Source organism: Telmatherina bonti, assembly GCF_933228915.1.
Source record: "Telmatherina bonti genome assembly, chromosome: 9".
NCBI classification, from domain to species: domain Eukaryota; kingdom Metazoa; phylum Chordata; class Actinopteri; order Atheriniformes; family Telmatherinidae; genus Telmatherina; species Telmatherina bonti.
In genome coordinates, this window is record NC_136627.1 from 33514796 (window position 1) to 33531341 (window position 16546).

Here is a 16546-nt window from a genome sequence, read left to right on the forward strand (position 1 = left end):
TCACTGGACCATCCCCATCGGCCTCTACTGGGATTCCCAGCATCCAGTGGGAAATATCTGCATCGGCATTTATGAAATGAAAAATACTTTATTAATCCTAGAGGGAAGTTACGCCCGTCGTCGCTACCTGAGACGGCGTCAATGCCCCTCTACCACGGGATTTTATTTTATTACTGGATCATAGAAAGTGATGACACAAGGAGATTGTAACTCTTCTTCCTCAGTCTGAGGAAGACTTCTCTAATTTATACTATTTTCAACGTGGTTTGTGAGATCAAGAACAATCTGGAGAATCCAGAGGAATGAATCCTGGAGGAAGACCCTCCTCAAACCCTGACAAGGACTGTCTCCTGCTTCCCACAGTGTTATTGATCACAGCAGGAGCCTGCAGGGAGAAATGGCTTCCTCTAGATGCAACATGCAGGCTTAACAGAGCGGAGCGTGCTGTGGTTTGCTATGTGAGTTTGTTTGTTAGTCTTGCATGAACTGTTACTGTTGTTACACTCTAATAAAGTTAATTAACACAGAACAAGGTGAACTGTATTGATTTTGTAGGAGAAATCAGTTAATGAAAGGTGACAGCTAGTTGATTAGGTCATCTTTGTTAGTGTTAAGGTGTCTGGGAAGCGGAAAAGTGTGTCATAATATATAGGTACTCTAGGTTTAAATAAAAAAAATCAGTCACTTTCATTTATTTATTCAGAAAAAAAAAGATTCATTATTGATCAACTCAGGTTGGGAATGAAAGTGTCAAGACACCTTTCATGTACAAGACAATTCAAAGTGCTTTACATGAAACATTAAAGGCAAAATACAAATTGCAAAATCACAATAAAATCATAAATTATATTAAAATAATTAAAAGCAGAATTAATTAAAAGTTACTGTGCAGACGTCATGCATGAGAAAAGAAATGTTTTTAATCTGGATTTTAGAAGTTTCTACATTTGGTGAAAGTTTAATCTCCACTTGTCAGACTTTATTTTAACTCTACTGTCTCTAATCTGGGTATAAAATCAGCCCGTGTGAGTGTTTCTGTATTTATGATGCTATGAGCTTCTGTCAGAGCTGTAAGGTGGAACAGTCTTCATGGTGGTCCTGCTGTCTGTCACTAGTTGGTTAACTGAGAGGAAAATCAAGCTGACTGAGCCTGGATGTCCTCCCTTTACCCCCGACCACAGTGGGTGTGCGCAGTGCCAAGCCGGACCAGCAGTCCACGCACCATCACGCTCTTCACGCACACTGGATGATCCGGCAGAGCCCCGCCGGAGAGTGATGCTCACGCCGGCTCAGAGGGGCTGGTCTGCGGGGGGAGGCATCAGGCTGCAGCGTTCCGGGTGTAACATGATGCGGAGCGGAGGGATGGTCGGCCAAGCTGAGCTCGGCTGTTGCTCCATCTCTTTCCTCCCATCTCTCCTCTAGTGGAGTTTTTCTTTTTTTTTTTTTTCTTTTTTTTTATCGCTTCGTTTTTATTTCCAGGTCAGAATCTCTGTTTCCTGTTGCGGCTTGTTTGCACAAAAATGGCCGGAGATGGCGGCGCTCTGAAGGATCTCAATGAGATTAAATCCCAGTTCAGGACCAGAGAGGGCTTCTACAAACTGCTCACCCTCTCGGACTCCCAGCAGCGGGGCGGGCTGCCGAGGGGTCCGTCCGCCGGAGCCACGCTGGGCCCCGGCGCAGGACCCGGACCGATCCCCGGCGGAGGGGTCGGGCTGCTGCAGGGGCCCGGGGCCGCCGCCGCCGCCTCCTCCTCCAATGCCGCAGCCAACTCGTCTCCAGCGGGCTTCCTGCCGCCGGTCCGGGTCTCCATGGTGAAGCTGCAGCCCGAAGACCCGAGCGAGGAGTCGGAGCGGGTGTGCTTCAACATCGGCAGGGAGCTGTATTTCTACACGTACACCAACATCAAGAAGGTGAGCCTGCTTCTGCTTTGCGTTTTCTCAGGACGACAGACTGGATGCTCACTCTTAGCCTAGCCTGCTAAGCTGCTGACATGATGCTGCTGGCATCACCATCATCACCATCATCATCATCATGGAAACCAGAAACCTGCTGCTGCTGCAGGGGCTGGATGGAGATGCACACCAGGCTTCATTACATGTGCAAAATGGAGGGTCTGATAAGGAGTTAGTGGACGCTACAGGGGGGCTACAGTCATAAGAGGGGCAGGAAACAGCAGAGAGGATCTGACAACCCCCCCCCCTCCCCATTCACTGAGCTGGAGGCTGCAGCTGAATGTTAATACAACTCCGCTGTAAGGTCTGCACCTTCTGTTTGGAGCTAAACATGGATCTTTATGGCATCTTTTCAGCATAATGTTTACAGTCAAGATATTGTTGACTGAACAGATAAACTCCTGGAGCAGGTGATTTATTCAGTCAGAAATTAATTCAGTCTGAGATGCATATTTTCCCCAGATGTTCTCAGGATGGAAGGAAGCACATCTGTACTTCTTAGTGGACCATTTTCATATCTAATGAAGCACTAACACTCAGCCCAGACATGAAATACGTCTCCTGATGTTTAACAGACTAAGTTTTAGCCTGTTTAGATGGATGAGCTCATTTCCCGGTAGATGTGGTCCATCTCATTCACGCCGAGCTGGTTGACTCCGCTGTTAGAGTATCAGATGTGAACCAGACTGAGGATATAAATATGTGTTTGACAACATGAGGAGTCCTGATGCATGTCTGCAAGTCCCAGAGCAGAGATGTTGTCGATTAAGTTTCTTCGTCCTTTCTGCTACAAACAAGATTTTAGTTGTAAAAGGAATAGTTTATATTCATCAGCTGATACAGATGATACAGACTGATTCCCAAAGTCAATTTGTACAATACTGTGCTAAAGTCTTCATATTTTGCAGCCAGAGTCTTGTAATTTTATTTAAAAGATGTCTTGATCAATAGTTCTTCTGACTTTTAAGCTTATTTTGGACATTTGACAGATTTTTCTGTTTATTGTCAGCCCAGTACTTGTACTGTACCTTTTTTTTTGCCACATTTCACTGACCTATGAATCATTCAGGCATTAAAAAGCTTCTTATTAAAATGAAGAACCAGTGTTTTGTTGACGCTTGACAGACAACTTAGCAAAGATCCAGGTTTAAATAGAATCTTTAGGATCTCTTTACCAGCAGAATGTAAGAAAAAACATTATTTGTTCTAATTTCTTTTGTTGCATGTCGGAAAAACAGCAAAGATAAGACAGAAAGAGAGCTGTAAAGCTGCCATATCTCAGCACTGGGTTCTTATAACGTCTGCAGACACTGGAAAAGTGGAGGACATAAGAAGAAGTGTCCGTGGCAACAGGTCTGATTGTGGGATGAGTTCTCGCCACGGCCCGTACTTTAACATAATTCAGGATCATCTGGACAAAGACCTGAACGAAATGCAGAAGCATCCAAAGAAGAGTTTTGGAAAGTCTGGAGAATTATTCCTTGAGATAAAGAAAGAAGAAGCACACAGAAAACACAGACATCTACTAACCTAAACTCATTTTCTTCCCTTAGTAAAGAATCCTTTAAAAACTTCCTGATCCAGGCGATGATCCGGATCGCCCCTGAGATCTAAGCACTTGTTTCTTATTCCATTTCTGAGATTTGCTAAAAAGAATGTGATGGAAATCCACCCCTAATGTTTTGAGTGACCCACCGAACCAACACCACCACCATGACCCCCCGCATTGCTGGAAATGTGGGAGATAAAAGCTGCTCAGATCTAATGCTGACTTACAGGGCCGGATTAAACATGCACAGGCCCCTGGGCCCAGAATGTTCCAGGGCCCCCCTTCCCTCCACAACAATGTGAAAAGTGGGACTGATACACCGTGAAACGACATTTCTAACATCTCTCAGCCAGCGGTACCAGTAGCAATATACTGGACACTGTGGTGTAACTATCTGGCTTTTATATACATTTTGTTTCATGTCCAAACTGCTGGTGTTGACCCTACGCGGGCCCCACATGGGCCCCAAGTGGGCGTGGCGCCCGGGCCTGTGCCCATAATGCTCATTGGATAATCCGGCTTTGCTAATTTATGCAGAATTATGCAAACTCAGATTTTTAGTATTGGTTGTGTTCGATCTGAAATCAACTTACTTTTTCATGATTTGTGTCGTTTGGTCTTCAGGCGTCAGAAAATGAATATAATTCAACATGTTGTTTTCATGTGTTAAACTTTATGCTCCAGAACGTCGCTGCTGTTTCCAGTCATCTCTATGTTCATCTGCTCTGGTCCTGCTGGTTCCAGACTTTTCCAGTTAAAAGCACTGGGCTGCAGATAACTCGGTCTTCTAGCAGTGGATTTATCTGGAACTGGACTCCCGTCAGATTCTGGACCAGTCAGGGATTATTACAGCAAGCAGAACAAGACCGCCTGCCGTTTGAAGGAATCTAAATATAACCCCATTTACTAAACAGGACCTTGTGTCAAATAGAAGAAAACGCAGTGATTTCCAACTGGTTTCAGGATTTACCATGAAAATAGAAGAACTGGGCCGGGAGTATGTTTACCTCTGTGTTGCATCATCTTTTCATCTGAGAACAAAGACGAGCAGCGCAGTAATAAGAGGGAAGTATTTCCTGTTCCTGTTCAATAAAGGATTCAGGATGTTGTAATGCTGACTGTCTCTCTCCCATCTTCCGCCTGGGCTTGATGGTCAGTATTTCCCTAGCTATACTTCGGGTGGTGATCGTCTCAGTCAGTCGTTAATGAGCTCAGATCCCGGGAGAACCGGCTGTTCGGATCCTTTTTGCAGTGACTTCATGGTGCATGTGATGTGGATTGTGGATGAGCTCGCTGATGACAGTTCTCAGAAAGGATTCATTTCCAGTAAAGACTCATTCCTGGTTTTAAAAGCAATCCTTCCTGAAGGCCTGAACATCATCATCATCATCATCATCATCATATTCTGATTTTCAGTCTGTGTGCACAGAGATTTCTCTGATTCTCGACCCAGCAGACGTTGTGCTTTCAGGACAGCATTAGTTTTTACATTATGAGGTTAAAACGATGTCAGATGAAGGCATCAGGAGACGCAGCGTCATGACGACCAATCAGATGAAGGCATCAGGAGATGCAGCGTCATGACGACCAATCAGAAGAAGAAAACAGACTTTGTGTCCAAGTCTTTTCTCATCTGCACATCGTTTCTGATGTCAGCTTTCATGAGAAACAAACGCACAACAGACTGTTTACATGTTTACACTTCTTCCTCCAGGTGTCTTTTGGTTATTTAGTTATTTATGCTGCTTTTGAGCTGCTATTCTCGGAGAGGCAGCTGTAACTCGACTTGTTTTTTGCCCCTTCTTGAGGACCATTATTTTTGGCCTTATTAGAACCATAAAACTTTCTGCTCACTTGTTGATCTTTGGCTGCTCCTGACTGGACTTTACCTTTAAGCTTTCTGATTGGTCAGAAGTTTGACAGAAAATGACGTTGTCATAAATTCCAGTTTAAATAGAGGTCTCATAGCAACATAACACTGATAGTGATCTCTATTGTGAAGATGTGTTATCATGGAGCACTCATTGTGGATTTAACATGTAGAGTTTCTGTTTTTCCACTTCATAGCTGGATTGTAAACCCTGGGAAATGTCTGTAATCTCAATTCACCCCCCAGACTTTTACCGTTCCTGAAAGATTGTAGACAACATAAGCGGCAGCTCTCGCGGCGCCACATTCTCATGGGTTAAATGTAAAACTGTCGGATTCAGGGACTGCAAACTGCAGCTGATTTAATTATTCCCACTCCATCTTCTGAATACAGAGCCTTCTGTTTGTTGGATTTCTTCCTGTGTGATCAGCGACTGTCGATGCAAGCAGCAGCTCTACAACAACACTTTTTGCTGCTTTGCTCTCCAAAGCCATTTTTAGACATAACGTTTGAACTTGTGGCTGGAAACAGCTAAAAAATGAGCCCAGAAATGCCAGATATGTTGCAGGCGGATAGTTTGGTTTATTTTGCCTTCACTTTTCTCCCCTGAGGCATGTTTTTTCCTCCTGATGGTTGTCTCTCTGCTCTCTGCAGGCCGTGGACCTCAGTAAGCCGATAGACAAGAGGATCTATAAGGGGACCCAGCCCACGTGTCACGACTTCAACCAGTATTCAGCCACAGCGGAGAGCGTAGCGCTCATCGTGGGCTTCTCTGCCGGCCAGGTCCAGTATCTTGACCCCATCAAGAAGGAAACCAGTAAGCTCTTCAATGAGGAGGTATGGTGCTTCCTGGCTGCAGCTCTTTGTGGCGATCAGAACCTGATCCAGAACCAGCAGATTGTGTTTTTGTTGCACGTTTGTTTGACGGTGTCCTGAACCGGTTCTGTCTCTTTAACGGGGCTCTCTGGTAAATTTAGAAGTTTGAGGGTGTATGTGCACTGCATGCAGATTTAGTTTTTCTTTCCTCACCTTCCGCCCTCTCTGAGCTGCAGCTCGTCTTTCCATCTCTACAGAAAGAGTTTTGTTTCTGTGCTTCAGACTTTGACTGAACGGAGTCATTTTATAAAAACTGAACATGAAACGATTCGTTGGATCCTCCCAACTCTTCTTTTCTCCATTTCCTTCTTGTTTTCCAGAGATTGATAGACAAATCCAAGGTGACGTGCCTGAAGTGGCTTCCCAAGTCGGAGAACCTGTTCCTGGCCTCGCACGCCAGCGGCCACCTTTACCTCTACAACGTGGACCACCCGTGTGGCACCACAGCCCCTCAGTATTCTCTGCTGCGGCAGGGCGAAGGTTTCGCCGTCTATGCCTGCAAAACCAAGACACCACGCAACCCGTTGCTGAGGTGGGCTGTTGGCGAGGGAGGCCTCAATGAATTTGCATTCTCCCCGGATGGCGTGCATGTGGCGTGCGTGGGCCAGGACGGCTGCCTACGCGTCTTCCATTTTGACTCTATGGAACTGCAGGGGGTGATGAAGAGCTATTTTGGCGGGCTGCTGTGTGTGTCGTGGAGCCCTGACGGGAAATATCTCGCCACCGGAGGAGAGGACGACCTGGTTACTGTCTGGTCGTTTTCTGAAAGCCGTGTGGTAGCCAGGGGGCATGGCCACAAGTCCTGGGTCAACGTGGTGGCGTTTGATCCCTTCACTACTTCCCTGGAGGATGAGGAGCCGATGGAGCTCAGCGGAAGTGAGGAAGACCTCCACCAGGGGGCACCAAATAACTCTATGCACTTCGGGCGGGTTCGAACAAGCAGCACGCTGTCGCGGCTTTCCCGCCACAGCTCTAAAGGCGGCGGCTCGCCTTCGGTCACCTACCGGTTTGGCTCAGTGGGACAAGACACCCAGTTCTGTCTGTGGGACCTGACGGATGACGTGTTGTACCCACGCCTGCCGCTGTCCCGCGCATTCACTAACACTTTTGGGCCTTCACTACCCAACTCCAGTAGTGGGGGGGTGAATAGTACCACAGTTGGGGGAGGCAGCGGAGGGGTTGAGGGACACCACCATCCCCCTAACACCAACACCGGCACCTCCAACCCACCCACGCTCCCCTTACCGCTCCCACGCTCCCTATCCCGCTCCAACTCTCTGCCCCACCCTGCAGTGGCAAACACCTCCAAAGGCCAGGGTGCCTCTGAGGGTGGTGGGGGAGGTGGAGGAGGTGGAGGGAGCAGTGGTGGAGGAAACAGCACTCCATTCAGCATCGGCCGTTTCGCCACACTGTCCCTCCAGGAGCGCAAGTCGGACAAGTCTGGTGGCAGCGGAGGGGTGGAGAAGGAGCACAAGCGATACCACAGCCTGGGCAACATCAGCAAAAGCAACGACAAAATCAACGTGGCTCCGAGGAGCAACCGGCTGGACGGCGCCAAAGTCCTGGGAACTACGCTGTGCCCGCGCATGCACGAGGTGCCACTCCTGGAGCCGCTGGTCTGCAAGAAGATTGCACACGAGAGGCTGACCGTGCTGGTGTTCATGGACGACTGCATCATCACAGCCTGCCAGGAGGGTCTCATCTGCACCTGGGCACGGCCAGGGAAAGCGGTGGGTCTTTAACTCACCCCTCACTCTTATTCTGCTCAATGCCAATCCAGGTTTATTCATGGAGGACTTGGGTCAACACTGTTGTCTTTAAAGTACTGTGAAGCAAAAGCAAGCAGAAAAACAGAATAGAGTAAAACACAAGCTAAAATATGCACATATCTTTAAGAAAAAGTATAAAAGAACCAAAAAACCTTACAGGAATATTAACATCTAATGTTTGATATCTGATACTTCCTATTTCTGAGAGTTTTTGTGTCACTTAATGGTAAAAATGAGATTGTAAACCTTGTTGTTTACGATCTGAAACTTGTCTTGCACCCCCTGGTGGACAACTTGTGCACTACAATAAGTCTTGTATCTAACAAATGCAAAAGTTTTTATTTTATTTTATTCGACATTTTGTTTTATAAAACCTGAAGATAAAAGGAAAAAAAAAAACCACTTTATTTCTTGGCTCGGGTGTTAAAGGGTTAAGAGACACAAAAGCATCATGTCAGTAGGGTTAAAAGGAAAGAGAACTAAGCAGATCTGAAGAAGGGATTTAAAAAGGACAGGTCTGGTCAGCAGGAGCGTAAGCTGAAGCAGGTCAGAGAGAAACTGTAGTGCTAATCTATTCATGGAAAAAAAACTGGACTAAGACTCTACTTCAGGGATTCGTCCTCCAGGGTCGGTGTCCTGCAGGTTTTCCAAGTGTCCCTGCTGCAACACACCTGATTTAAATCAATGTGTTGCAGCAGATATGTGCAGAGCTTGTGTGAGTCTGAGTCTGGTGTGTTTCAGAAGGGAAAACCTGCAGAAACCGGCCCTCGAGGACCAGGATTGAGGGGTTCAAACAGGATTCTGTCAGACTTCCCTCATAAAAACTCATTTCATTGAGAACCTGTGAAAATGCGCCATCTTAGTGCATTTGTCCTTTTGTTGATTTATTTATTTATTTATTAGTTGATTAATCAACAACTTAATAGAAAGTTGAGAATCTTTCAGATTTTAGGATTTTTTTTAAAACACTTCAGCTGGATATTTCTGAACAAACACCAGACGTGACTCAACCTCTGCAGATGTTTCATCTTCCTCTCCTCAGCTGTGATGCTTTTCATCCTCCTGCCTGTAAAACGACGACTTTCTGCCTCTGATTGTCCGCGATGTCTAACCTTCACTTTCTGTCTTTCTCCTCTTTGTGTCCTGACCAGAACCTGACAGCACAGAACGGGAACTCTCCGAGCGGCACGGTTGTATAGCTGGAGGAGAAGCTCTGCACTCATCCTTCCCCTTCCTTCAGCCCCCCCCCCCCCCCCCCCCCCCCCCCCCGTTCGTCGCAGCCTTCTCCATCTGAGGTCGTCTCCACCGTTGACTTATGGAAGTGTTACGTTTGGGGCCAACAACCAGAGACCGTCTCCTGCCTGCCGCTTCAGTATTAACCCCCCCCCCCCCCCCCCCCCGTACGTCCGGCTGGAAGGTGGGAAACAGTTTCTGAAGCCTGAAAACACAAAGTTGCTGGAAAAGCCACAACGTTAGTTCCTCATCGGCACATTTCCAGGTCTGTTTGCTGAAACAGTTCAGTTTCTGAGCTCGTCGTCAGCTTTAACCCGTCAGAGTTCAGTTGCAGACAAACTCTGCAAACATCAAGAATTCTCTTTTTTCCTTCAGTGTGAAAAAACTTCAGTTTTCAGCAACCGTTTCCCACCTTGTGCCACCATGGGAACAAAACGACCCCCCAGTGCTTCAGCCTTCAGCCCTCCCTGCAGAAAGACCGCATCAGTCACATCGGGGAACCATGAAGGAGCTAACCCCCCCCCCCCCCCCCCAAAATCCTCCCCCTCACTGCAAAAGCCACGGCCGTTGTATTTAAGTTATTTATTTTATCACAAGACTGTGTTGTAATTTATACTGTAAATAGTGAAAATACTCTATAAATACAAACAACCGAGTCGGCAGTGAAGCGGAGCCAAAGCAGGAAAGATGAATATTAATATATGAAGATGCTTTTATTGTACATAGCAGCGATAGTGATTAACTGAATGTCTGCTGTTTTAGGGAACTTGAAGACGTCACTGTGTTTTTATTTGGTGTGATAGTTTCTGCAGTTTGTCCCTGAAGGCAGTCGGGGTTTAATCCGTCAGAGGAGGTCACTCTCCTGAACAACATGCGCACAAACAAACACACACATCTTACACATCCTGACCGTAAAATGGCTCACACACACACACACACATACACACACAATCCCGTCATGGTGTAGCATCATATATTCTGTGTCTTGGATTCCAGTTGCACCTGAATTGCCTCTTGCAAGATTTTGCACATACAATAAATCCACAGTCCAACCTGAGCTGCCACAGTCAGGCGTCGTGTTGTTGTTTGATCCAAACTCTGCAGAAACACCGCCTCCCCCCCATTTCCCCCCGTTCCCCCTGCACTCTGCTCCTGCAGACGATGTAACTTCATGTTGACAGTCAGACTGAGCTCTGGTTCCGTTTGTTGAAGTTCTGCAGACGTTTGTTGGAGTCAGACTCCCCAGCAGGTGTCATGTGGAAACCCCTCCATCCTTACCGGCTTTTAAAACCAGGTAAACACAACCGGAGATGAACAACTAAATAATTTCCAAATTATTTAACAAAATCACTGAATCTCTGCATGATTCATCTCAGCAGAAACTCCTCTAGAAGTAAAAATCATGTCCGACGTTTTCGCTCTCTGACCAACGTTGTCAAAGCATGTCAATAAAATCAAAAGCCAGTGAGAGAAAAACTGAAAAACAGTGTTTCTACTGGTATCTTATCACTTTACTAAAGTAATTATTCTGCTTTTATTCTCTCCAAATGAGCCATTTATACCGGCGGCTGCGAACAGACCAACATGTCTGTGTGAAGCTGAGAGCTTTAGATCTGCAGCAGCAGCAGCGTTGTCCGGGCGCAGGAGGCCGCAGCACGCATCGCTGCACCTGATTCCACAGGATCCACTCTCACATGAAAACATGTTTGTGTCTGGAGGAGGTTTGGCCGCTGAAGGCCACCGTCCACATGAAGTCATTTCTTTGCACAGCAGTCATTATTTCTCACACTTTGATGTTTGCAGCTTTTATTTCTGCAGTTAATCTTCCTTACTGGAGAATAAGCCCTCCACGCGGTTTTTCAGTGGATTTATAGCACTTACCAGTTTGATTGGCACCTAAAGTTACTTCATTGCTGATGTCTTTCCTCCTTGGCAGTGTGTTCACACACACCTGAACGTTGATCAGCTGCTCCTTCCTGTGTGTTTAACCTGTCTGCTGCTCCTGCAGAAACACTGCAGACGTCACTTCCGGTTGTATTTACCTCTTTTTAATACTAAATTATGTTGTTTTTTTTCCCCAAACTTTAAACTTTACAAATGTTTTCTTTTCCATCTGTCTTTAAATCTTCACCTTCTGACTAAAGAGTTGTTTTAACTGCAAACATGGACGGATTAAACTCCCCTCCTCACTTGCCAGATATTTCATGTTCATTATTTCACCTCTTTAAGGTCCTAAAACATTCATTTATTCTGTTTTATTAATATTCTCTGAATGTCTCGAAACGCTTTCTTATCTCATTTAGTTTTGTGCAGCAACAGTTTTCTTTTTTCTCTGGTTTAACATAGGAAACTTGTCGAGGCTGAAAGTCTCAACAGATGCAGTTAAACAGGTTTAAAGTATTCAGACTATGTGCAAATTATCAGAATTATATGGATTATATGTAGCTTCACTCATAAAAGTCAGATGGACCAGTCAGTAGATGGAGGCGCGTTGTCCAACACTTGTCATCACACATTCAGGTTTCTTCAGTGCTTCTCGTCCCGCCTGCCGGATCATAAACATGACGCAGGTGGGATCAGGTCCAGATCATCAAGAATCAATAACCTAAAACAACACGATCAATAATTTAAGCTCAATCGGTCTGAACTCCCGGCTGCTTTCAGCACATCTCCTCCTGACGGCCAGCCGGAAGTGTTTTTTGTTTGCGTGGTGTTGCCTTACCTGTCTGACAACACATCCTATAAATAGCAAAGCAGCTCGCAGGACCACAGGAGTCAAGGTCGAACCCTGATCAGCTGTCGAGGTATCGTTCTGTGTTTACTCATCTTCGTTGTCATAGCAACAGCATGCACACTGAGCTCATAGACTCAGAAGCTGCTTTGGGTTTTAAGACAAGTCTGAGGGTAAAACTGCCTCCTCAGAGGAGGAATGTAGTGATGAGGCTCCTCCTGCAGACAGGAGATGCAGTTTAATCCCAACCACTACTCTGCTTCAAACAAATGATCCCTCTTTCATGAGTCTGTTTTATTCAATCAGTTTGCAGCGCTGGGTGGAGACGGAGCTCATAGTCCTGCTTCAGAGTCTTCGTTCTGTCTGCCAGTCTGGAAGCTGAGCTCGGGAGGGAAAAGATGAGTTCTGCGCAGGTCTTCAGCCTTCCATCATCCTGTCCATGTCAGGAAAACAAAGAGCAGGAGCATCTCTCTGAAACGAGCCGTCGGTAGAAACACAGTTTAGTGAGGAAGGACTCTGCTCAACCTGAACCGTATTAAACACGCTTTATCTTTCATTTAAGTGTGATCCCACACAGCCGACGTCTGGGGAGGATTCATCCCTCCATCACACCGTCTCACACTGATTTTCAAATCAAATCAAACTTTATTTTTGAGCACTTTTCATGCCACGGGCAACACAAAGTGCTTTACAGGATAAAATCAGGTCATAAGAATTAAAACAAACAGTGGATAAAAAGGCATTTAAAAATAATAGACACAAGCTCTTTCCACACACACACACACACACACACACACACACACACACGAGGACATAGAGCAAAGAACCCCCCCACACCCACCTACATTCCCCGAAAAACATCATTCCCTGAATACTGTCTCTTTAACTGAATTCTGGTTAATAAAACAACTAAAAACATTCAGTAAGTGATAAAAATTCTGACTTGATGCTGATGTGAGGAAACAATACCTCGGGATCCATCCACACCAGGAGCCAGTCCCCCGCATGCTCATAGGGGCCGCTGCCACAGCAACCGCACAGCTCCCAGGCAACGGGGCCACCCCCGCAGCCGTGAAGCTGCAGTGCTGGACCCCGCGCCACCCAAACAGCAGCGGTCGCCATGACAACAGCCCCCAGACCAAACAGGTAGGGCCCCCAGCGTGCAGGATCCCCATAAGGAAAACACTGGAGTTAAAACCAGAAGATGAATAACCTTAAGAAACAGTAAGAAATAAGAGCAACAATAAAAGAAAATATACATAGAAGGACTTCAGAATAATGTATTAAAAATAATAAATCTAATAAAACAATTTAAAAATAAATTAATTAATAAATAAAGTAATTTAAGATAAGTAAATAAAGTAAAATAAAATTCAGTTAAATGCTAAGCTAAAAAGGTCCAGTCCAGTTCTTGCAACATGTGGCCTTCCTCAGCCTTTTCTCCCTGCTTGCCTTCCTTAAGAACGGCTTTTTGAGCAGAACCTCTGCAGGAAAACCTTTTCTGATCAGGTTTCATCAGTCAAACTGAAGATCCAGATGCATCGCTCAGGTCCTGTGCCACTTCGTTCTTATTTCTTCTGGTATTTTTCAGTCCTTTTCTCCTCCACTTTTCCACTTTATCTGTGTTATCTTTGGTAGTTTTCAGAAATGCACCTAAAGAAACGAGAACTAATCTGTCTGACAGGCTGCTGTTTGCAAAGAGCAAAAAGATCTCATTTAAAGCCAGTTATGTCGACACAACATGGGTTCATCTGGTGGGCGAGGAGCCTTTTCTATGCTTATGTGATTCAGTGTTTGGTGGCTCAACAAGAAAGAAAAAAAAAAAATCTCTTTATAAGTGATCAGGGACGAGAACTGGAACAAAATGAGAGAAAAATCCGCTAAAGTTCAAGACCTTCAGAAAGTCTGGAGAACTGTTGCTCAAAGAAAACTGTTTACAAAGATTACACGAGAGTCTGGCAGCTTTGCAGGCAAAGACAAATAAATGTAGTTCAAGATTTTTATCCCAGACTATATTTGTAAATGGAAATATGTCGTTTTCAGAAGCAGATATATCTGCAGAAATAGTTAAATAAAGTGTCTAATAAAGTTTGGATGAGAGCAACAAAAGACTGGAAAGTAGGTGGTTCTAAAACAGAGCAGCATTTTGCAGCTCATTCGGCTGTTTGCATTAAATCAGTGATATGATCATGTATAGAAAGAGCACCTTAGAGAAACAGAGTCTCAGAAGTAAAGATGAACAGAGGTTCTGCAAAAATATGCAAAAAAATGCATACAAATATAAAATGAAGTTTGAATAATTGTCAACAGTGAAAAATTGTAAAGACTTTGAACATCTCATCTTTATGATAAAAATATCAGAGAATCTGGAATAATCTCGTTATGTAAAGAAGATCTTTAACCTCTCAGATCCTTTCGCATGTAAAAGGAATCACTGCATTTACTGAGGAAAACGTCCATAAAAACACAGTTCACTGTTCCAGGTTCCACACACAGGTTTGGCTTAATCACAGAAAAGAAAAGCCATGTCAGACTATTAGTCACCAACACTGTCACCTCTTCTAGGATTAAATCAGCTTAAAACAAGTGAGGCAAAGTGAAATAATTGTTTTAATGGGAACTTCAGCAAGACATTACTAAAGCTGCGATGGACTGGTGAGCTGTCCAGGGTGTACCCTGCCTGCCGCCCAAAGCCAGCTGGGATAGGCTCCAGCTTCCCTGCGACCTTGAATTGGAATAAGCGGTTTAGAAAATGAATGAATGAATGAACATTACTAAAGCGCATGCTTTACAAGTATTATAACAACATTTCTTCTTCATAGTAGTTGTGTTGGAAAACAGTCCAGACACTCTGAAATGACAAAGAAGACTATTTAGCAGCTAGAACACCATACCTGACCAGATCTATTCCTATTCCAGCTTCAAGATGAGCAAAATATGTTATTTTCCACAACACATTCTGTTCTGATTGATTATTAATTAAATTACATTTTAAAATTATTCTACAAGGCTAAAATTGTGTCTTTTATTGAAATGAGTCCTTATTGGTAATTTACTTTCATGTTTTACACAGATATTCCTGTCTTCAGAATGACCTACTGCCTTGTTATTGTGACAGCATACCTGAAGTAGCCTCTGACTGAACACACCCCTTTGTTTCCTCGCTGTGTAGAGGATGTAAAGAACTGTACATTCTGTTCAGCAACTTGTGCAGCATTCCTTCACAGTTTCTGAGATTTACACATAATTTATTTCCATTTTTATTTTATTTTCTGCTTTTGTTTTCCACACCATCCCAGCCGTTTGGGAACTGGGGTTGCATTTTCCTGATTGTAACACTTATTATTTCATAAAAACCAGTCTGACTGCAGCAAATGTGAGTCCTCACTTCTGGTTCATGAATGATTTAAATATTTTTTTCCCTTCCTCTCAAACTGAATGGTAAACAGCAACAATGCTTTGTAGAGGCGTTTCATGTGTTTGCTGATAAGGTAAGCTGCTAAAGCTTAGTCTGGGCTATTTTTATGCCAAGCCGAGATAAATGGTCATGGGTTGTGTGTACATGTTTAGGTACTGTATAGGGGCACTGCGGTCGGTTACAGTCAGCTGCATTATGTTCTGTGTGATGAAAGACGTGAACTCGTTGCCCCCTTCCCTTCCTCCATCACTTCCCCCCTCCTTCTAGAAAACCTTCATTTACATTCTACACACGTTTAGAAAATACGAGAAAGAATAACACGTGTTCAACATGAAAACGAAAACATTATAATAAAACCAAGCAAAGATCAATGTAAAATAAATAAAATAAATATTTGTTTTATTAACATTGCGTTATTTTATACTGTACATGTAGCTATATGATCGCTGTGTCTCTCAGATTGGTTGGAATTGGCCTTTTTCAGAAATATTTTTTATTTCCTCCTCGAACTGAATCCGGTTCGGTTCCCTTTTGGTCCATTTGTTTATATCGAGGGATGCAGAACTCATCGTATACATCACACTGAACCCACTGACCTGCATTCAGCTCAGGACGTAAACGGAGCGACGTCGATGTATGGCGGCTGTGATGTCATTAATGTCACTTAGAACGTCAAGCCAAAAACTGTCAGTAAAATCGGAAACTGGTAGAAGTTTCAAAGTAAAAGAAGTCTGCTATCTGATGCCACTACTGTCCCCAATCTAACCCATATCTTCACTTATTTATGACACAAATGAGAGTTTATTAACTGGATATTCAACTCATGTTATTATTAAAACAAACATTTCTGAATGGATTCAGAAGAAACAAAAAACTGATTGTGCTTCATTCATCCATCTATTTTCTGCTGCTTATCCAGGGTCGGGTCGCAGGGGCAGCAAGGAAGCCCAGACTTCCCTCTCCCCAGCCACATTTGCCAACTCTGCGGGGAGGATCCCGAGGTGTTCCCAGGCCAGCCAAGAGATATAATCCCTCCAGCGTGTCCTGGGTCTTCCCCGGGGTCTCCTCCCAGAGGGACGTGCCTGGAACACCTCCAGGGAGGCATCCAGGAGGCATCCTAACCAGATGTCCTAGCCACCTCAACTGGT

At 44.6% G+C, this 16546-nt stretch overlaps 1 protein-coding gene across 1 annotated transcript; it reads left to right on the forward strand.

Moving 5' to 3' along the window:
- Positions 1-1506: 1506 nt before the first annotated feature.
- On the forward strand, positions 1507-9261 carry LOC306760625 (WD repeat-containing protein 20). The gene is made up of 4 exons (XM_079246565.1): positions 1507-1910; positions 6026-6208; positions 6568-7977; positions 9168-9261. Exons 1-4 carry the CDS (start codon positions 1521-1523, stop codon positions 9213-9215), a joined length of 2031 nt encoding a protein of 676 aa, XP_079102691.1. The 5' UTR covers positions 1507-1520; the 3' UTR covers positions 9216-9261.
- The last annotated feature ends 7285 nt before the right edge of the window (positions 9262-16546 follow it).

Coding starts and splice junctions, on each gene's coding strand:
- LOC306760625 (XM_079246565.1), top strand. CDS start 1,521: ATGGCCGGAGATGGCGGCGCTCTGAAGGATCTCAATGAGATTAAATCC. Junction 1,911..6,025: donor CGTACACCAACATCAAGAAG/GTGAGCCTGCTT, acceptor TGCTCTCTGCAG/GCCGTGGACCTCAGTAAGCC. Junction 7,978..9,167: donor GGGCACGGCCAGGGAAAGCG/GTGGGTCTTTAA, acceptor TGTCCTGACCAG/AACCTGACAGCACAGAACGG.